Genomic DNA, 22287 nt, shown 5'->3' on the forward strand with positions numbered 1-22287 from the left:
ATAAATATTGACAATTATTCATTTGATAATTTTTCAAACATATATCTACATTCTATTTTATCTATATAGAATTAGCTACCATATATTCATATTCTCAGGATTTGTTAAGAAATATAATTTTATAATCGGTAGATTTTAAATGGCAAGAATATATGTGTATATTTTTACATTCTTCTACTTTGAAGTTTATATTAAATTATATTAAAATATTAAAACCCATTAAAATGTTTTTCTCTTTTCAGCTTTTAGTTTGGATGCTGAGCAACCGGATTATGATTTGGATTCAGAAGATGAGGCCTTTGTGAATAAGCTGAGGAAAAAAATAGATATTTCTCCATTGCAATTTGAAGAAATGATAGACCGACTTGAAAAAGGAAGTGGTCAGCAGGTATAGTATTATTTCTGATTTGAAATTGTTTTAAGAATATAAATACATAAAAATGACATACTTGGACTTTACCTTTAGCCAGTCAGCCTGCAGGAAGCCAAACTACTCTTGAAGGAAGATGATGAACTGATTAGAGAAGTATACGAATATTGGATTAAAAAGAGAAAAAACTGCCGAGGCCCTTCTCTTATCTCAGCAGTGAAACAGGAGAAACGTGATGGGTCCAGCACAAATGATCCTTATGTTGCATTTAGAAGGCGAACAGAAAAGATGCAGACTCGAAAAGTGAGTATGGACTTAATATTTTATTGCATCTACAGATCTCTGTCCAGAGCCCTTTATAAAGTGACCAGATTCTTTTACAGAAAAAAGGAAAGGGGGAAAAACCCCTGTGACAATGTTAACAAAATTGTTTGTGATAAAAATCACTCTTCACTTGGAATCGAAAGCTAGTTGGACAAAGTCCAAACAAGTGAGGCTCATGTGTTTCAAGATTTCCTGGGAAAGTTTAACATATTGATTCTTGGGTTGGTTGGGATATGAGTTGATCCTGCCCCATTTGACCTGCACGCTCCCAAGGGGATGGGGAAATGGATCCAGCCATGGTGCATGACGGGGATATCTTTAAAAGAGGCATTGTACATCCTTCCATTAAGAAATTAACATTTAACCCTGCTGCAGTGAACAGCTATCACACATTATTCTTGGGGAGATTGTTGAGATTGTTTAAGATCTGCAGATGACTCAAAAAGAAATGGATTATCTGGACACTCTTCTGTCAGGTTTTAGGCCTGGGAAATAGCATTGGTAATGATTATTTATGCTTTATAGTAGGAGTATGAGCCTATCAGGAGTATGATAGTATCCCTTTAGACTATCTGAGTGTTACCTGTGATGTGGGCATCATTTTATGCTGCTTCCACTCCCAAGTTTATGGCTTTAGCTTTAGTATGTCTGGCATAGTCACATGGACACTTTGTTATGGGATGTGTCAGAGTTCAAACCTCTCTCCCTTTTATAGATATGATATTGTCAGTATGTAAGTTACTGTAACAACCTCCATCTCAAATCAAATGGGAGATATAGTGGTGACTAAGAATCTGGATTGGGGGGGGGGGAGATTGAAACTCAACCCAAGCAAAGCAGAATGCCTGCTATTTCAGGAACTAGGGTAACATCAATGTAAGCTCTTGATGGGATTGGGCTTCTTCAGAAGCAGCTGGTGTGTCATCTCAGGGTCCTTCTGGACCTCTAATTCCTGTTAGAACAGGAGGTGGCAATTGTGGCCAGAAGAGCCTTCCCTCACTTTTTGGCTTGTAAATCAATTGTTCTTGTTTCTAGAACTTATAGCTATCATATAGTATATTGTACAGGGCTCTCCTTGAAAATACCTATGGCTCTAGTTATAGCAAAATGCAAAAGTTCGTGTATTAACATAAACAACTTGATTTTTCCATATAACAGCAAATACAGCAAGAATTGTGTTGGTTGCCAGTCTGCTTCTATGTACAGTTCAAGATTCTAGTGCCACCTTTAAAATCCTACAGAGACTGCTTACTCCAATTAAAATCTGTTTCCCCAAATTGTGCTTGCAAAAAATGCTTAATGAGAATCTCATGAAGTTGATGGATTCAAAAGCCAGAATTTTCTACAGGAGTTCCCTCTCTTATGGAATGGCCCCCACAAGAAATAAGATTTGTATGTTCATTATGGATGATTACAAAGCTCTTAAAAGCATGGAAATTCCAAAGAACATTTATGGACTTAAACAGTTGTTACTTTATTGTATCTGGGATTATTGTGAGCAGCGTTAATAATTATAAATATATTTTACAATTATTAGATTGGCTATTGCATTTTTGTACTGTAATACTATAGGGCTTTTTGTTTTGAATTCCTTATAGTTACAGTGATTTAAGTGGCACATGAGTCTTTATAAATAATATTTCAAATTTGTGGTTGAAAAATAAATATTCACAACATTCAAGTCTGAAAATATTTAATATTTTGGGTCTAAAATATGTTTCATTTTACATTTACTACATTTTGCAGAATCGAAAGAATGATGAAACTTCTTACGAAAAAATGCTTAAACTGAGGCGGGATTTGAGTCGTGCAGTAACAATTCTAGAGATGATAAAGAGAAGGGAAAAAAGCAAGAGAGAGTTGCTGCATTTAACGTTGGAAATTATGGAAAAGAGGTAAAACAGTTTGGTTCTGCTTTAAATTATACTATTAAATAAATAGCTTATTAAATTGGCACATAGATAATATTTTATGAAATTGTAATACATTTTTATTTATTCCACATTTGTACATAGTTTATCCCCATATCCACCAAATATGTGGATATAGGGATAAAAGCAATATTTTAGATTATCAAAAAACCAGCTTCTTGTTATTGTTGGAAAATCTTGCTATTTTGGAGAAAAGAATTACTAAGGTTTGACAAGTTGTGATGTCTTACATTCAGTTCTGTTGCCTCCAAATAGAACTGAAAGTATTCCTCTCTTTAAGCTCTTGTGAGGCAAGGGCAACTAGACCCCGCCTTACTGAGGTAGGAGATAGATTAATTTGGTTTAGTATATGTTAGTGTCACTGGAAGGATATCCTTTGCAATTCTGAAATCAAGGCAACTTTAGCCATCCACCTGCAATTATATAAATGAAATATATTAATTTGCAGAGGAGAGTTGTTTTTCATTCTAAAGGGTGCATGATGTTTGAGTGACATGTATTTAAACAGAGATCCCCAACCCTGGGTCATTGGACTAGCATTGGTCCATGGCATGCCAGGAACTGGTCCGCGCAAACAAGCAAAGCCCCATTTATGAGAAGTAAAACTACGCCCCCTCCAGGACACGAAAAAACCTCTTTCCCTGATGCCCAAAAAGTTGGGGCGGGCACTGTATTAAAATATCTTTAAAAATAAAATAGATTCCCTATTAGACAAAGATACTAAGAAAGATTCTATTTAATATTTATGAAATTATGGTAATATTGGAAATGACCAAGTAAAGTAAGTCTGTTTTGCTTGAAATAATATCATTAAAAATCAATTACATTTTTAAAGTTGAAAATACTGACTAAAATATTCTCACTATTATCTGAGGTGAATAAAATATTTAACACTCTAACACTTTGGTTGTTTCAAGCTTAGAATGCTTTTGTCAAGGTGAACGCAGCATTATAACAATTGTGAAGTCAGAACAGCCCTTTTTGAAACTGATACTTTTTCCCAAATTGAAAAGAGATATGTTGATCTCGGAACATTTCAAATTTGAAAGTCTATGGAGATTCTCAGTCATCCATATCATGGTTGTCACAAAGGTGCTTCTTTTTTTCTCAAGAGGTAACTGGATTTTCTTGTTTTTCTTTGATTTCTCATCAAAGAAGCTTCTTCAGCTCTGACTGGATGGTGGGGAATGGAAGGATTTATACTCCTTGCAAACAGCTGGTCTTTTGCATTCTTTTAGAGAGTCATTGAGGCCACTTGGCAGTTTATCTGCATCTTCAGTGTCACCTGAACAGTTCAAATGGGTGTGGAGCCTTCTTGGAACTGCTGAAAGGACTGTGTTGTAGACTGAAGATAGATGCTGTGATATCCTTCCCCTTCTGTTGAGAGAGGCTTTTTAATTTTGATATGTTAAGGAAAATAGTCTATTCTTCCTGGACTGTGCAGTATACATTAAGGAAGACAGAAGACTTAACATTGATGTTTACAGGAAACCCACACACCGAGATTAATATTTATATTTTGATTCTCATCATTTACTGGAGCACAAAATGGGAGTTATTAGAACTTTACACCACCAAACAAGGGCTGCCTATCAGGAAAGATGGGAAAGAAAAAGAACTAAAACACATCAAGAAAGCCCTCAGAACATGTGGCTATCCTGTGGGCCTTCATCAAATCCCAAGACCCAGCATGAACTCCTCCATAACAGAAAAAGAAGAAAACAATAAATGAAACAATGCAGTCATTCCATATGTTGCAAGAATATCAAAAAAGCTGAGGAGGATCTTCAGCCAATACAACATACTGCATACTTCAAACCCAAGAATACACTAAGGCAGAAGCTTGTCCACTCCAACATGTGAGGCATGTTCAATGTGGAAATAGCCACTTCATAAATGAATGGCACAATATAAGAGAATAAACCCATCAGGACAAGTTTCAGCAATTCATCTGCATTTAAATGATAAACGCCACTCTTTTGAAGACAACAAAGTCTATATTTTGGACAGAGAGGACCGCTGGTTAGAAAGAGACCATCTATGTCAAAATTGAACAGCCCCTTCTCAAGAGAGGTGGGGGGATACATCATCTATCTAGCCTACAACACAGTCCTTTCAGCAGTTCCAAGAAAGCGCCAAATCCATTTGCACTACTCAGGTGATCCTGAGGGCACAGATAAACCTCCAAGCGGTCTCAACAACTCTGTAAAAGAATGCAAATGACCAGCTGTCTGCTAGGAATATAAATCCTTCAATTCCCCATCATCCAATCAGAGCTGAAGAAACTTCTTGGATGAGAAGCAAAATCTCTTCAAAGAAAAACAAGAAAATCCAGTTGCCCCTTGGGGAGAAAAAAAGCACCTTTGGGATTTCAAATTTGAAAGATTTACATGCTTACTGCAGTCTTCCTTTCAGAATGTATATTCTGAGTATTTCCGTAATGAAATGTTTTCTTGAGTAAGATTTGGTGTAACACTCGCTTCTAGATCAGTAGTTCTCAGCATGAACAGTTTACAGTAACTTTGAACTCCCGGATTGTCAGCAATGTCCATGTTGATGGGAAATTCTGGAAATAAATTCCATGTATCTTGAAATTGCCAAAGTAAGGAAATGCTGAAATAGGTTCTCAAGAGAATAAAGATATAAATATTAAGTATATAAGCCAACTATAGGAGATGACCAGGAAGAGCCCATGGGTGGAATCAAATGCTACCATCAGAGACTTTAAGTCCAGCCCCGTGTGTATTGACTGTTATCTACCACCAATTTATCTTGGTGCTTTAAAGATCAGAGTCTTGTGTATTTGTGGCATGGAATAAATTCGTAGCACTTTTGAACTGTCCTGGCTCTTGATTTCTTATGTCTGACCTTAAGATTAGTTCTAGTAAATTAAAACTTTTTCTTTACTTTCCAGATATAAGTTGGGTGATTATAATGGAGAGATCATGTCTGAAGTAATGGTACATCGACAGCCTATGAAGCCTACTTATACTATTCCTGTTGGAATAGTTCCTAATAGCACTCAGTTTAAACACCAGGAAAATATAGAATTGAAGGAATTTAAAATAAACAAGGTGACTCTTATCTGTCTATCTATCCATCATTATAGATATTACTTGGAAAAAAAATCTGCTTTGTAATGTTATGCTATAAATGTGCTTAAACCATGTACATTCTTAATTTCATTCCAAAAAACTTCAAGCTAACTCTAGGTAGCTACCACTTACCACTATGGTAAATGATTTTGATACTCCATTATGTTAAAGCTTCCTATGAAATAATCCTAGTTGATTTTGAAAATCTAAACAAAGACCTTGACAGTATTTGAATGCGAGATCACCAGGAAATCCCAGGTTGTTTTATGGTTTTGATTGTGAAGTTGAAAAAAAACTTATTAGAAATAATTCATAAACTCAACCATGATTTACATCAATTTGAAAAAGGGCTTACCTGATTCTATATTAGTTAAGGAAAAATCTCTCCCTCTCATTTCATCAAAATGATGCACTTTAAAAAAAAAAATCTTCTAAACTTATATCCTAACGGTTATTATGTGCATCGTTACATAAAACTACTAATGAATTTTATCTTCATGCAGCAAGAGAAAGCGGAAGCTATACGGCCGAAGAGAAAATATGAGAAGAAGCCCAAAATTGTTCCTTCATCGGCTGCTATTGCTTCTCAGCAGACAGTTCCTGCTTCACTGCCAATCTTTAATGCTAAAGATATGAATCAGTACGACTTTCCCAGCTCTGATGAAGATCCTCTTTCTCAAGTATGACATCTACAGTTTCTTTGGTTCATAGGGAAGAAATAGTCTACTTTTTCTTACTACTGCTTTCTTTTTAAAGATCTTTTCTGGCTCTTCTGAAACTGAGGAAGAAAATGATCCTGATGGGCCATTTGCTTTCCGTAGGAAAACAGGCTGTCAATATAACGCTGTAAGTCTCAAACCTCTACGTATTACATTGTTACTTATATTAATTAAATTCTTGCTTTAACCCTTTTCATATATTTCTTTTCAAAGCCTCATTTAGACCAAACTGGTGACTGGCCTTGGAATACTCCTAAAGGGGGAACATTAGGAGATGAGCGGTATAGATATTGCTTGACCACCCTTACTAGGCCGCAAAAGTGCATTGGGTTTTCACGTAGACGGGTTGGACGTGGTGGAAGGTAGGCTTATTTATCTTAAAACTCACTACAATAATACCATGTTGTGGATAATATGTACATTTTGAAATGTAGTTCTAACATGTTTGCTCAGTTTCTTAATGCATAAATTTTAATTAGACATCCGTATTTTTAATCTATAGCTTTGACTCGATCTTCGCTCTTCTGTTACAGAAAGCTTTATTGTGACTTTGCTTCTTCTCTTTTCTCCCTTGAATCCATGATTTTAAGACGCTAACATTAATCGTATTTTGTATGTCATTACACTCTATAAGTTACCTGAAAATAATGGGAAGATCCTGAAAACATGGGATACAGTATTCATGGGTATAGTAGTTTAGGTATTGTAGTTCATCCTTCTTGAGAATTGGTTATTCCCTGTAGATCTGTACAACTTCTGCTTAAAGGTGTACATGTGTTGAAGGTCTCCTATGATCATCTTTGTTTATGTGCATAACCAGGAGACTAATAGGTAGGCTTTAAAGCAGCTTGTTTTCTCATCAAATGATTTCCATGGGTATAACCTTTTTGCATAAAAATCCACAATAAATTACATTACTAATTTTTACTACAAAGATTCTGTGGCAAAATAGTAATTAATCATATCTTGTCTGGATTATTTTGTCAAGAGTAATCTGTAACATTGATTTTAGTATGTTATTTTTCTTGAAAGAATATTATTCAGCTAATCAGGAATCTTCAGCAGTGCTTTAATTTATAAAAATTAGATGTAAAACGGGTGGGTTGCTGCCAGCATTACTGCCGGTTTGCCAGACTCCCGCTGTGCATGTGTACGCTGTTCAATGTAAATTGTTCTTTACGCATGCACAGAACAATTTACAGTGAACTGTGCATGCGCAGTCACTAAAATCCAAAATGGCCAAGCAGCAGTGGGGGAACCGGTTCGGTGGCGTGGCAGGCCTTGGTCGCTGCCGGTTTTCAAACCCAGACCTGAATTCCATTACTGGTTCAGTCAAACCAGGCCCAACTGGCAGCAACTCACCTCGGGTGTAAAAGTATTTTACATTGCTACTACTGCAGATGCATCACAACTTGAAAATAAGTATATTGTAGTATTCCTAGCATAATACTGTCATATTTTGCAATGAAAAGTCCTTGACAAACCTCCATAATTTACTTTCCTGTCATCACATTCAAAATTGCCTCAAATTAGAAGAATACATCATCTTTTGTGCAAAGTGCTCTAATTTCTGAAGTATTTTTAAGTACAGATAGACCTCAACTTACCATCACAATTGAGTCCAAAGTTCCTGTTACAACTGTTATTATGAATATTTTATGACCTTTCTTGCCACAATTGTTAAAGTAATTGCTGCACTTGTTGAATTAGTTGTTAAGTGATTCTGGCTTCCCCATTGACTTTGCTTATCAGAAGGTCATAAAAGGTGATAGCATGACTCTGACACACTACAACCGTCACAATATGAGCCAGTTCCCAAGCATCTGAATTTTGTTCATATGACCATGGGGATGCTGCAATGATTGTGTGAAAAACTGTCTTAAGACACTTTTTTCAGTGCTCTTATAGCTTCTAATTATCTCTAAATAAATGGTTGTAAGTCGAAGATTATCTGTATTTACATGAACTTTTTAAAGGCTGGATTATTTTTCTAAATCTAAAAGATGAGGGTTCTTTTTTATCTTAATTCAAATTGGATTTGGCAAAATATTCATTCTATAATTATCTTAGTGTCAACTCTAGTGTCAACTTAATTATGGCATCCTTCCAAAACCTAAAACTTAGCCTTTTGTCCCCTGCAGTTATCAGTTGACACTATTAGGCCTAATTACCACACGTTTTAAATTTGTTTATGATCCTCAAATTATAAAATATTAACCTTCATAATAAGGACCACTTAGTTTTTAAAAAAAGAAAAAAATCATGTGACACCTTAGTAAAATTTTCATGCAATTGAGCAATGAAAGTATTTCTAGTATTCTGATATCCCTTTTTAATAGTAACATCTATACAGGCTGTTATTTGATTTTGCTGTCTTAATCTATCTTACAGTCAGCCACTTATATGCTAATATCCATTTATAGTGGTTTGATTTTTGGTTCAAACAAACAAATATTGTCCTGTTTCATTTCAACTAGGAAATTTGTCAACCCTGAGGCTTTTGGTTAAAGTGGCTTATGACTATTTTTTACACCTATGACTGCATCCCCCTGGTCATGGGCTCCAAATTTGGACACATTGCAAATGGTGTGTATTTATGACAGTTGCAGAGTCCCTGGGTCATTTGATCCCTTTTTGCAACATTGTGACAGCAAGGTCAATAGAGAAGCTTTACTTAAGTGTGGCAAGAAAAGTTGCAAAATAGGACAAAACTAACTGTCTTGACTAGCAATAGAAGTTTTGGGCTCAATTGTGCTTGAAATCAAGGACTACTTGTATGTAGCTTTTAAATAAAATAGGACTGAACATATTTAAAAATGATTTGGAAGAACTGTTTTTTACTTCACCCAAGATAAAGTCTCTTTACTATATCTTTAAAAAGCCCAGGTTTCTCCATTAATTCCCATTAAGTAACTTCACTTTAATTAATCAACTCCTTAAGTACTAGCGTCTTATTTTAAGCTAATGTGGAAGCATGAAAAAAAATGCTTTAATAAGTAGAAAGTGAATAGAGTAGAGAGTTTTCATGGGGTCCTTACCATGTCTTCCAAATAATTTTCAAATTGTACATAACCTTGTTGTAAATCTTTTTCCAATGCTTGAAACAACCAGTTTGAAAAATATGTTCACACTGAATTTTGCTGCCATTTTTTTCCCAACATTTTTAAAATAATTTTTGGAGTCTTTGTACATTCTCAGTCATCCAGGTCATGGTTGTCCCTAGGGTGCTTTTTCAAGAGGCAACTAGACTATCTGGTTTTTCTTTAAAGGAGCTTCTTCAGCTTTGGTTTTGTATGAAGAGAAGGATAACATTTTGGTTTGTATGGAATTAAAAATAATCTTTTTTCCATTTTTAGAGTGCTCCTGGACCGAGCATATTCAGAGAATAACAGTGCATTTTGCCAGCTGGATTCAGAAACACCTTCCTCACAACTACACTCTTCAGTCAATCAAATTGCCAATACCTCAGAAACAAATACCTCGGATAGATATTTATCTAAAGACCTCAGTCAGATACTAGTCGATATCAAATCACGTAGATGGCGTCATTTTAGGCCTCGGACACCATCCCTACATGATGGTGACAATGGTGAACTTTCATATAGGAAATTGCACAGGAGTGTTAATCGAGCAGGCACAGCACAACCTGGGAACCAGACATGCAGTACCTCTAATCAAAGTAAAGATAGCAGTGGTGCAGCACATTTTGGTATGTTGATTTTGACTAATATAATTCTAAAAGTATTCATTCTGAAAGCCTAATTTTTATTAATGTTTTCCATATTTTTCCTTAGTTGCTGATGTTTATGCTGCATGATTAAATGCAATACTAAAATTAGAAATTGATATAGTAAATATCCAGATTTAGTTTGTACTTTAATTATAGCTAAATTGTAATTATAGATGTATTGAATCTATTTTATTTTAAAAATTTTAGTATAATTTTGTAGAATTCATTCCTTAACATATATTTATTCATGTTTTATTTATATTTTTCAGTTTTGTCACTATGTAATTTGCTATTAAGAATGCAAACTAAGGAATTGATTTGAAACGTTCAAAACATCATCACTTAAAATCCAAAATTTAGTGATATACCCAATCGCGAAGAGTTCTGCTGGTTTAAAGGACCAACTTACATTTAATAGGACAAAAAGTTTAGAGATCACCAATGAAATCTCTGTAGCCTGTAGCCCCTTGGGCAGTATTGTCAGGGTTCCAAGTAACAAATAAAAAACTTTTTTTTGTTTTTGAGAAGCCATTAATATGTTGAAAAGAAGCAATTCTATCCTGATTTCTTGTAAAAGGATCTTGTTGTTTTTTTTTAAAGAAAAAGTCTTATATACATGATGTCTAAAAATGAGCAGGAATATTATTTTAAGGCTACAGTGAGGGAGGGAGGTTTTTTTTTTGGAAGTTTAGAATTATATTTCTAAACTGTAAACTTTGATGAGTCAGGCAGCCTGGGATACAGCTAAGAAGGATATTGCTTTTTGATTGAAGCACATTGCTAAAGAATTCTGGAAGAGTTACTAAGATTTGTGTTGGTTAAATATGTAATTTGCAAATGTAAATCTTGAGAGTGTAATGTTTCAGTTGTGGTCATGATCTTTTGTTATCTTCTGTAATTGATATAAACTCTTTAAATTATGTTGGAACCGTTGTGTAGCAATGGATATTTGTTTCTTAAATAAAAGATGGGGAAATCATCTCTGACATGGATAAATAAAAAGAATGTATATAATAATGGCCGTAGCAATTTTATTAAGACTTTTGGTCATTTCAATTGTCTAATCATTTTGTTATTATTTATGACTTGAATAATGGATCAAGTCTATATAAGACTCAAAGTTTATTTTTATAATTAATTTCATTAGTCTGTTTGAATTACATAATTGATTCCAAACAGAAGTATGAGGATATTGGAATAGTATTTCATTCGATACCAAAATAAGTTAGAACTCTTGGCCCACCAAAGAAAACACATTTGTCTTATCTTGTTTTAGCAAATCTTCAATATACAGTAGATGTATGTCCTGCTCTAATGAGTTTGCCTGCTGCTGTATTGTCATTTTTGTTGCACCTGGTAGCTTGTATAACTAGGAAGTTAAAAACTATAACTAAAGAAAAATAGAAGTTGACTATAAACTCTGAAATAATTTAAAATATATTCTACATTTTTATAAATCTGGTTCTTAGGCTGATTGTTTGACATAATTCAACAAGGTCTTTAGATATTACAATTCAATCATAATTCGAGACTTCCAACTTGTGTAGTTCCTCCCATTTTTACAATTCCATTTCATATTTGTCATTATTCAGAAAAGCGAGACTTTGCAGTTGTTGCTGAATATGGCAAATTGTGTTTATTTTCCAACCTAAATTGAAAACAAGTTATAAAATACTAGCTTGTAGTGAACTACATTCATTTGTGGCAGTAAACTGCTATTTATTCAATGAAAAATGTCACAGGAAGAATCTGTGTTTTTGTAATCATGCCATTGTAGATCAGGAGGTCTTTCTTAATGTAACTCATGCTTAGTCATCATTTTGTCAGATTACTGCCGTTTGCTTTACCCAGGATTGCCCTTGAGGACTATTAGGAAACTTTAGCTAGTCCATAATGCTGTTGTGTGGTTATGGACACAGCTCAACACACCCATTAATTCATTTATGAAAATATACATGGCCGCCCAACTCACTCAGAGTGACTTACAAAACTCTTGTAACACTGCTGCAAGTCACCAAATGAGCTTTAATGGATAGATGGAAAATATTTTCTACATATTATTATTCTCTTAATCATATTATTCTCTTAATCATTTTGTTAAACAGAACAATACTTATGTAAAAACATCGGATTATTAGTATTTTCTCAAATTTTGTAATAGTTACATTATAAATCTTACAGAAAGAAAGCTAATAAAATAACCAGGTTTTTTAAACTCTCTAAAGTCAAGATGTTTTGCAAGCATATTCTTCAGGGCAGTTTCATGTGTTTACTTGCTGCTTTCCCCAACAAAATCTGCACAGATAATGTGTGTTTCTGTGTGCCTAAGCCATTGTCTTTGAAACAAGACAATGTTTCAAATTAAACAAAATTCAATGGGTTGCCATGAAACATTTCTAAAAAAAGTTTCAAGCTCAAAATATATAGCAATATAGCAGTGGACTTATATACCGCTTCATAGGGCTTTCAGCCCTCTCTAAGCGGTTTACAGAGAGTCAGCATATTGCCCCCAACAATCTGGGTCCTCATTTTACCCACCTCGGAAGGATGGAAGGCTGAGTCAACCCTATCATATTTGGAACAAAGCTGTTTTAACATCAGAGCACTTTCAAAATATGGGAAATAGCTTGATATATGGTTAGTCCTGAACTTATGACAGTTTGCTTAGTGACTGCTCAAAATAACAATGTCACTAAAAAGGTGACTTATGACTGGTCTTTTTCACATTTACAAACATTGCAATATCGCCATGGTCACATAAGCAAAATTTGGATACTTGCCAACTGGCTTATAGTTATGATGGTTGCAGTGTCCCAGAATCATGTGATTTACCTTTTGCGACCTTCTGACCAGCAATGTCAATGGGAAAGCCAGATTCACTTTACAATAATGTTACTAACTTAACAACTGCAGTAATTCACTTAACAACTGTGGCAAGCAAGATCATAAAATGGTGCAAGACTCATTGAACAACTATCTTGCTAAGTAACAGAAATGTAGTTTCCAGAGTCAATTGTAGTTGAAGTTGAGGACTGTTGAACATATTTTAAAATGCAAAACATTGTGCACCACAAGTCTGAAAAGAAAACACTTTTTGTTAAGGACAAATTTCATGTATGATAGTTTGATTCAGATTGTATTATATTGAAATTAAAATATGTGGGTCAAAGGTGATTTTGGTATACCATTAATAGCTGAGAGACAAATAGACCATGAGAAGAAAATTATTAGAATACATTCTTAGAGTCATCAGTTTGAGATAGGTGACTATACAAATTTAATTAATTAATACAATTTTAAACTATCATAATCAACTAATTGAGCACATTGCAATAGGGCCTCAGTGCACTGATAATTTTAGTTTCCATACTTCCAATCATTAAAACATATATGCAAAGATGGGATGCCTGAGTGAACCCAAGTATCCCGATTTTTTTTTAGAATCAAGCATTTAAAAACTATTTTAAAATTCAGACATATATATTTAGGGGGGAAAATTCAAACAAAATTTATATATGTGAATTTATATGAGCTGGAACAAACAAAACCCTATATATGCAATTGTTTTTTGTTGGGTGGAAATACCAGGTTTTTGTGTTCCATACAATTTTGGTTTGCACATCTCAAACCACCGTTTCATTTGCACATGAAAAATCATTTTTAAAAATGAAGTTTTCAATAGCAATTTAATATAAAACCAGAATCCAATTGTTTAAAATGAAAAAAAAATCTAAGCATTCCTAAAGAACTTTGTGATATAACCAGTATGGTTATACCATTACTTGCACTTTATGAGTCTATAGAAGCTGTGAAACCAGATGAAGAAAGGCTATAAATGGGAACAGTGATGTGAAATACTACACAAGTATTTTTTGTTTGAAAATTAATTTATATTAGGTTTTGTTCAATAATAATAATAGCACTTAGACTTATATACCGCTTCATAGTGCTTTACAGCACACTCTAAGCGGTTTGCAAGCAATATGGCTCCTCATTTTACCAACCTTGGAAGGATGGAAGGCTGAGTCAACTTTGAGCCTCGTGAGATTTGAACTGCCAAACTGCTCACAGAGAGCAGATGTAGCCTGCCATACTGTATTTTAACCACTGTGCCACCATATTTTATTTTTGCTGTAGTTACCAAATACATACATTTTCTTATGTATACATTGTTCAGTGGAATGGAATTAATAATGTTGGAATTAATGTGAATATCTAATTATTATTCTTACTACATTTTCTTCCACCACTGTATCTTTAACAATATTTTTGCATAGAACTTACTTTCATTCCATATTCCAAAAGTCAATACCACAAACAGTTATATTGGCATAATTGTTTGTTATACAACATAAAAATTATTGACTTTGTAGTACTATACTTTTCTCATAAGTGTATTAAGCACAAATTGACTCAATTTAAATAGATGAATATTAAGGCTTCATCCAGCCAAATCTGTTTCAGCTTAAATGTTTTTGCTGCAGTTTAAAGCCTAAAAGCCATAATTCCTTGATATCTGGGGTAAAGAAAAAGGAAATAAAACTCAAAAACACTGACATTTTTCTACACTGCAATATATTGAGACCTCTAGATAGGCAAAAGTTTTATGAAGGTTAATTTGGGATTGTAATTATGAAGGTTACATTAATCAAAAGTATATGGTGCACCAATAATTCTTTCTCAACCATCTCTTTTACTTCATTTTATGTGTACAGAAAAAATGATACATAAGTAATCTGTTTTTGAAGCTTGGCATGTATCTGTCTTGTGCATGGAATTAAAAAGTAAACTGAGTTTTAATTTTCTGTCAGGAAGTTTAATCTAAATAATACTTGATGAAGTAAAGTGTCCCAATTTCTGTATTTAAAATGAATTTAATTTGGAAAACTTGGCATTCTATCTAAAAACAAAGTTTATAATTTATTTTTCTGTCTAAATTTACTTTAAAAGTTGGCATTAGTGAAATTTTCATTAAGATGCAGTAAAACAAAAATTGCAATAAAACGTCGCTATTTTCTATTTTTAGAACTCTCCTTAGACAATAAATATAGCCTTTCTCCATTCCTCTGTAAATCAGCTTAACCAGCCTGGCCTGAACAAAACAAAATAAATTATTGATCATTGTTAATTTTAATTTGATTTTTTTTTTAAAAAATGTTATTGTCAATTCTAATTGGGTTTATTTGGGATATTCTTTTTTTTTTTTTAAACTTTTGTATTATGCGTTTCTTTTAATGTTGTACGCCGCCCTGAGTCCTTGGGAGAAGGGTGGCATATACATTTAATAAACCTAAACCTAACCTAAACCTAATCAACTGTTCTATATTTGACTGCCCCACCCCCAAAGATGGGTTAATTGAGGGAAGTTGAATTATTACAATGTCACAATTTATATTCTGATACACATATTTACATATACATACTTAAATTATCAGTTGAATATCAATATTATCAAAATTTAGAAACAAAGAACATATTTTAGCTGATGTGAGTATCAAAAGTTCTGCTACTAAGATGATTGGAATACGGCAATTTGCATTCTATAACAGCAATTAAAATGTTTAATCCTGGATGGTTTACAACCAACTTTTATTTTGGAAGTGCAGTTAGTATGACACCCCACTAGAGCTGGACTACTAAATAAATGTACTATGATTAACACTGCATTTTTAGAATTTAAACTAGGGGATGCACATGTTAGGTCTACATATTTTGATACTGTATTCTCTCATTTTATATTTTGTTCAGCATTTACAGCCGAACAATACCAGCATCATCAACAACAACTGGCACTAATGCAGAAGCAACAGCTTGCACAAATTCATCAACAGCAAGCAAATAGTAATTCTGCGAACGCCTCACAGGTGAGGGAATTGCCTGTATTATGATTTATTCCTCATTTTTTTCCACCAGGGGTCATCTCTAATTTTCAACTGTTGCCATAACATCTTGCAACTAACCAACAGAAAAATGGTTTTCGCTTGAATCTTCACCTTAGCCATACGCTAGTGTTTAGAAGTGATGCTACAGGTGAGTATAGATGGCACTATTGCTGCCCCTTGTAACAGAAAAAGAGGTGATTCAGCATTGTAAATATGCAGCAGAGGAAAACAAGAATTGTCTGGTTGATGTCAACATCACAATATTGAATGTGTATTCCAAAGGAATAGAACTTGCATTAGTGCTGGCCAGTCTTGATGGATACCACTTCTCTTCTCTTAGGATATACTCTAAAGAATTCTGGATAACTCATTAATTTACATTGTATACACTTGAGGAAAAATGAAATTGGGTTTTTAAGCAGATCTTTAGTGCATCCCTTTGTGGCTGTTGCTTCTCTAAGGATTGTGAACTGTTTCTTCCCATACATACTATACCCTGTACCAGGGGTGTCAAACTCCTAGCCCATGAGCTGGATGTGTCACACACTGCCCACGCCCATGCCTAGTTTAGTAAAGGGGAGGGGGGGAGAAGTCCCAATCTATCACATGATGACCTGAGTATGACATCTCTGCTATATACTATAGAGTAGTTTTTAATTTTTAAAAAAAAACAGTCCATACTTAACAGAAACTGGTGACTTTTCCATTCTCTCTTGTTGGGCTCAGCGGTGTATTATTGTGTGTGATAATAGCTTGATGTTATTATTTTTTTATCTTTAAAAGGGTTTCAATTCCAAGACATTGGATTCTGTCAGTGCTCAGTTTGCTGCTTCAGCCTTGGTTACATCAGAACAGCTCATGGGATTCAAAATGAAGGATGATGTGGTGCTTGGAATTGGGGTGAATGGCATCCTTCAAGCCTCAGGTAAGAAGTGGTAATGATAGTAGTGTCAAAAAGTATACTTGTGGGTGGGTGGAGGAAGTGTAAGAGAGAGAGAGGTAAATCAATAACATTATTTTCATTGGGTTGACATTTTTTTCTTATTTCACAGGAGTATATAAGGGCTTACACTTCAGTAATACTACGCCTACAGCACTTGTACATACAAGCTCATCAACAGCAGGTTCAGCCTTGTTACAGCCTTCAAATATAACACAGACTTCAAGTTCCCACAGTGCACTGAGTCACCAAGTAACTGCTGCCAATTCTGCAACAACTCAGGTTCTGTTTGGGAACAACATTAGATTAACTGTACCCTCATCTGTTGGCACTGCAAACTCTATTAATACGCTCAATGCACGGCACATACCTAGGACTCTAAGTGCTGTTCCATCATCTGCCTTAAAGCTGGCTGCAGCAAACTGTCAGGTGCCCAAGGTGCCAGCCTCATCCTCTGTGGACACAATACCAAGGTAAGTACTTTGTCTTGTTAAATTGTTAAAGTTGAAAAAGAAAAGTTTTATGGATATCTAAACAAAGTAGTATCAATAGAAAATTCTTTCAAATGGTCTCTAATTTCTGCATTAAAGTCTTCGTGAAAATGGAAGCTCTATCATTAGAAACATTGAATAATTTGTGATAAAAATTTATATCAAAAGTGGGAGAGACTACTTTTGTAAAATTTTATTTTCAAAAGAAAAAGGGCCTTTCTGGTGCTTCCGAATAATAAACACCAAGAAAGTCTAATTAATTCACAGCTTCCTAATTTTATTTGTTTTCATTTAGTAAAATTTGAACCTACTAATCATTTATTGTAAAGGATTATAAAGATCTCACTTTTTTATCTTATTCTCTTTTTGTTTTTCATTTTTCTATTTTTGTTGTATATTTGGGTACCCCAAGTATATTAATACCTCCAACTTGGAAATGTGTATGTAGTAATACTTGCAACATTAAGGCTGATGTGTTCAAGCTCTGAAAATAATAATGCATGTGATCAAATTATCCCCTTTCATTCCACCCCACCCCGTCTTTTTTCCCCCTCAAAATTGAAATCAGTGTGCTGTAATCATTAACTTGTTGGAATAGCTCCAAAGAGACTCAGAACATCCTTGGCCATGGGAGTTTTCCCAGGAGGTTGTTTTTTCACATGGAGGTTGTTTTGCAAAAATATGAGAACAGGGAGTGCTATGGATACCACCTTCAGATTCTGAACAAAAGACAGGATATAAATCAGAGAAATGATTAAATAATAAGATAGGATATTACCTAGAAATTCTAGGGCTGTAGATAGGAACTCAAATGAAACATTCCAGATTTCTCCATTGATTTCTTCAAGAGATCTTCAGAATTCAGGATTTACTCAAAGAATCCTACATTTGTCTTTTGATCAATTTTATTGATTTTGTCATTATTGCCCCATTGGGAGTTAGAGGGGATGGCATTGGATTGGTTATATCCAATCCTAGCTACATTAAATATGCAGGTAGTGTACTTTTCTTGGAGATGTTTAGGAATATGTTGAATCGACCATTTAAAAAAATAAATTTATTATTAAATACTTATCTTAGATTAGTAGTACTTCAGTTTGAAGGGTAACTGGTTTATTTTTCCACAGTGTTTACATAAGTAGACAACACAGATTTGAAATTGGAAAGAAATACATTATTACACTACACTGAAGTTCCAAAGATGTAAAATAAGCACTTTTACAATGTTTTTAAGTGTGGATTTTTCCAATTTAGTACTCAACCAATGTATTTGTGTTCTCTCTGTTTTTATTTTTCAGGGAAAACCATGAAACAGAAAAGTCAGCACTGAACAATATAGCAGACAATACAGTAGCAATGGAGGTGACGTAGTCTCTGTAGTAACGAAACTTCAGTCTTCGGGAACTTGTTTAGGTGCTATGCATCAGTAGCAATTTGAATGCAAGGGATGATGGGGAATGCATCATATTGCATTTCCATGGCAGCTGTGGGGACTTGACAGCAATGCACATCTCTCATGCTTTGGTTTTTCTATTCTTATTGTTAATAGGAAAAAAAATCAATACCTGTAAATTAAGACGACAGCAATTATCTGTACAGTACTGCATATTTGTAATACCCTTGTATATATGTTACTTGAATACAGAACCGTTCATTTGTGATGCTTTGCACTTGGGACGGGGCGGGAGGGAGAATTGCAACAAAGTAAGAGTGTAAGAAGTGAGATTGTATAAAGATGAAGTGTCATGACATCATGTGCATGGTGCGGAACCTGCTGTTTTATCTATTTATTGTGCTGTGTTTACAGTTTTTGTACACTGTACCTTCATTGGTTCCTGTGCTGTAGTAAATGTGTTAGGTAGCTGTGGACTCCTTGGTATTTTGTAAATGGTATTAACATAACTTGGTTCTCCCTCTGGGTCCTTGAGTTTTTTGTGTATCATGTGAAAAATGGTGACATACATGCAGAATTTTTTTAAAAGGCATCAGTTTAAAAATGGGGAATGTGCTACTCAATATGATCTTCCTGTTTTAAAATCACAAGGCAAGTAACAAGCTAAAAATGAAGTCATGGATTCTATTCAACTGACTAGCTCACAAGCATGTGTGCAGTTTCTGGTACTTAAAGCACTAAAGTTATGTTGCTGCTCTTCATATAACCCCTTCTGTTGTCCCATTTTCTTATGCACCAAAATAGTGGTGTCAAATCAAGTATGCAAATGGAGTCCTTACAACTGGAGTTTTATGTTGTCTTGCCATTCTTTTGATCACAAATTATATTTTTTTATTGTGTAATTGTTATTAAAGACTTCATTCTTGGTTTTTTTCAAAAAAAAGCTAAAAGGGAAAAGAATGCAGTAATTGCTGTATGTGTCTCATCATTCCAATTTCTGAAAACAGCCAGCTTTCCTTCGCCCACCCCCACCCCTTTTCTTTTAATATTCTCCAAAAGGCTGAAAGACCAGAACCACAACTCTCGGGTGCCTTTCTTTGGAAATATTTGCGCTCTCTTCTGTGAAGAGAATGATTCTTAGGACTCTACTACTAGTGCTTTGTCAGTACCGGTCTGAATGCCCATTCTGATGGCGTACATTATCCTTAAGATTTTTAATCCCACCTGGAATTGTGATAGAACTCTCACAAAATAAACCCAGGGCATTACATGTTGATAGAGAAAGTGTGTGGTGTGTTATACTAATTTCATTTTATGAATTTATTTATTCTGAGAGAATGTGACACAGTTGAGCATGCTTGTTTTAAATTAAAATATTTTAAAAGTAATGCAGTAAATGAATTAATGGGGCTCACTGATCAATGGCTTCCATTGTCCATAGGGACTGTTGAGAGTTGTTGAACAAATCAAAATGGGACAAAGAACTGATCTGCTTTGGGTCCTAAGACTTCGCTTCGAAGTGGAGTGAAGCATTGGGTAAATCATGCTTGGTACAAAAAGCCAAAGCAGAAAAAAATGTATGTATGTGCTTTTGCAAAAAAATTCCAGAATCTTTCAAATTCATGTTTACAAAAATATAAAAATAAAGTTACAGATCATTGCAGACAGAATATCTGTCAGGTGGACTATGGTTGCCATAAAAAATAAGGTTTCATTGATCAATTATTGAGCACAAAATAATGGAAATAAAAAAATTGATTGTCAAGCTTTTCAGGCAGAATACATAATAATCCTTTACATTATTAATTTTGGCAAGTTGCTTTTATCTCCCTAGTAATTATATCAATACAGAAGTAAATTATGATTTGGGGGAGGTCTGGATGAAAGCAGTTTTCCTAGAATTGGAGAGATTCTGGTTCTGAGTTTTGGTTCTGAGAACTCCAGCATTTTTAAGAGAGAGAATATCCCCATCATCTGAATAAGAAAGAAAGAGAGTATGGGTTCTAGGTCCATCTTAGCTGTGAAAGCGAGGTTGGTGACTTTTGGCCAGTCACTCTTGGCCCAATTCACCTTATGGGGTGGTTGTGGGAAAAATAGAAGGAAGATACATTGGATATGCTCCCAGTCATGAGTTTGCAAAAATAATAAAAGCAGGATACAAATAAAAGTAAAATCAATGAATTTGTATTGGCATTTGAAAGAACATGGTTCAATATATACTGGCGGCCTTTTTTTCATTGAAAGTGCTAATGAGTCTGTAAACATGATATTTTGATGTCTTTCCCTTTCCAATTAGCAAAGAAAGTAAAGAGGATAAAATAATAGAATAGTTAGTTTTTAGGACTCTTCAGCATCTGGAAGAAGACACAATAGTTTTAATTTCATTCACAGATACTTGATGATTTAAAAAAATCACCCAAACGGTGAATATTGTCAGATGCCAAATCTGAGAAGCTACAGAATTACCTTTTACTGTGACCACAATTTTTGTGTTGTAGTTATTTCCATTTTGTAAATTGATGTTCCTTTTGCACTGTCTGTATTTTCCCTTTAATACAATGCAAATCTACAAAATGACACATTCTTAGCGGTGCTGAAAAACAAAGTTATAATTTCTTTAAAATAATTATAATCTTATCTAATTAATGTGGTGCAAAACAGAAACATTAATAGTCAAGCAACTGATAATGACATCATATCACAAGCATAGTTCAACTCCTTGGGTTTTCAAGTAGTTCCTAATCCTTGGCGGGGAAACTACAAAGTGGCTGCTTGAAACAGTTATTAGACTTGAACTATTAAAAGTTTGGTTTAGCATTACACTTCTTGGCATATGGCTCATCAAAAGTTGGATAGAGTTTTGCTAGTGCAGAAGTCAGCAACCTTAAACACTCAAAGAGCCATTTGGATCCATTTTCCACAGAAAAGGAAACACCAGGAGTCACAAAATCTACCAGGGGTTGAAAAGCTTAATAAATTGTGTACCGGTGGGTGTCGCACATTGGCGGTTGTGACACATTTTGAGTGACAGCTGCAGCAAAGAGATGAAAGAACCACGTGCGGTTCCAGAGCCGTGGTTTGCTGACCCTGTCCTAGTGGGTATGATTGCCGAATCTCTGGTTCTTTGTGCAACTAAAATTGCCAGTTTCCAAAATCTGGAAATACCTTAGTATCTTTTAGCACACTAGTCTAAGCAACACAACTGTGCTATAGTTTAAAACATGAAAAAGAAGTAATAAATGTCCTTGCTTTGATCTCCCTCCCAGAATGTATGCAGAAACCTGATATATCCTTATATTAAGACTTCTGCACTTTAATTATTATATAAAGTGATATTAGATTTGTATCTTTTTTGCTCTTTCCTGTCTACCCCTTTGATCTCTGCAGGAAGTTATCATCATCAAAGGTGACA

At 34.5% G+C, this 22287-nt stretch overlaps 1 protein-coding gene across 4 annotated transcripts in view; it reads left to right on the forward strand.

Moving 5' to 3' along the window:
- Positions 1-20263, forward strand: part of EPC1 (enhancer of polycomb homolog 1) — a 60577-nt gene extending 40314 nt beyond the window's left edge. For all 4 annotated transcript variants that reach the window (XM_032234490.1, XM_032234492.1, XM_032234489.1 and 1 more), the window contains 12 exons: positions 243-388; positions 467-673; positions 2441-2589; positions 5540-5699; positions 6224-6400; positions 6477-6566; positions 6653-6801; positions 9796-10148; positions 15918-16033; positions 16835-16976; positions 17104-17464; positions 18781-20263. In XM_032234490.1, coding sequence (XP_032090381.1) covers positions 243-388; positions 467-673; positions 2441-2589; positions 5540-5699; positions 6224-6400; positions 6477-6566; positions 6653-6801; positions 9796-10148; positions 15918-16033; positions 16835-16976; positions 17104-17464; positions 18781-18853 — 2123 coding nt within the window. In that variant the 3' untranslated portion in view covers positions 18854-20263. The remainder of the gene's footprint in view (positions 1-242; positions 389-466; positions 674-2440; positions 2590-5539; positions 5700-6223; positions 6401-6476; positions 6567-6652; positions 6802-9795; positions 10149-15917; positions 16034-16834; positions 16977-17103; positions 17465-18780) is intronic.
- The last annotated feature ends 2024 nt before the right edge of the window (positions 20264-22287 follow it).

This window comes from Thamnophis elegans, chromosome Z, assembly GCF_009769535.1.
Source record: "Thamnophis elegans isolate rThaEle1 chromosome Z, rThaEle1.pri, whole genome shotgun sequence".
In the NCBI taxonomy this organism is placed as follows: Eukaryota; Metazoa; Chordata; class Lepidosauria; order Squamata; family Colubridae; genus Thamnophis; species Thamnophis elegans.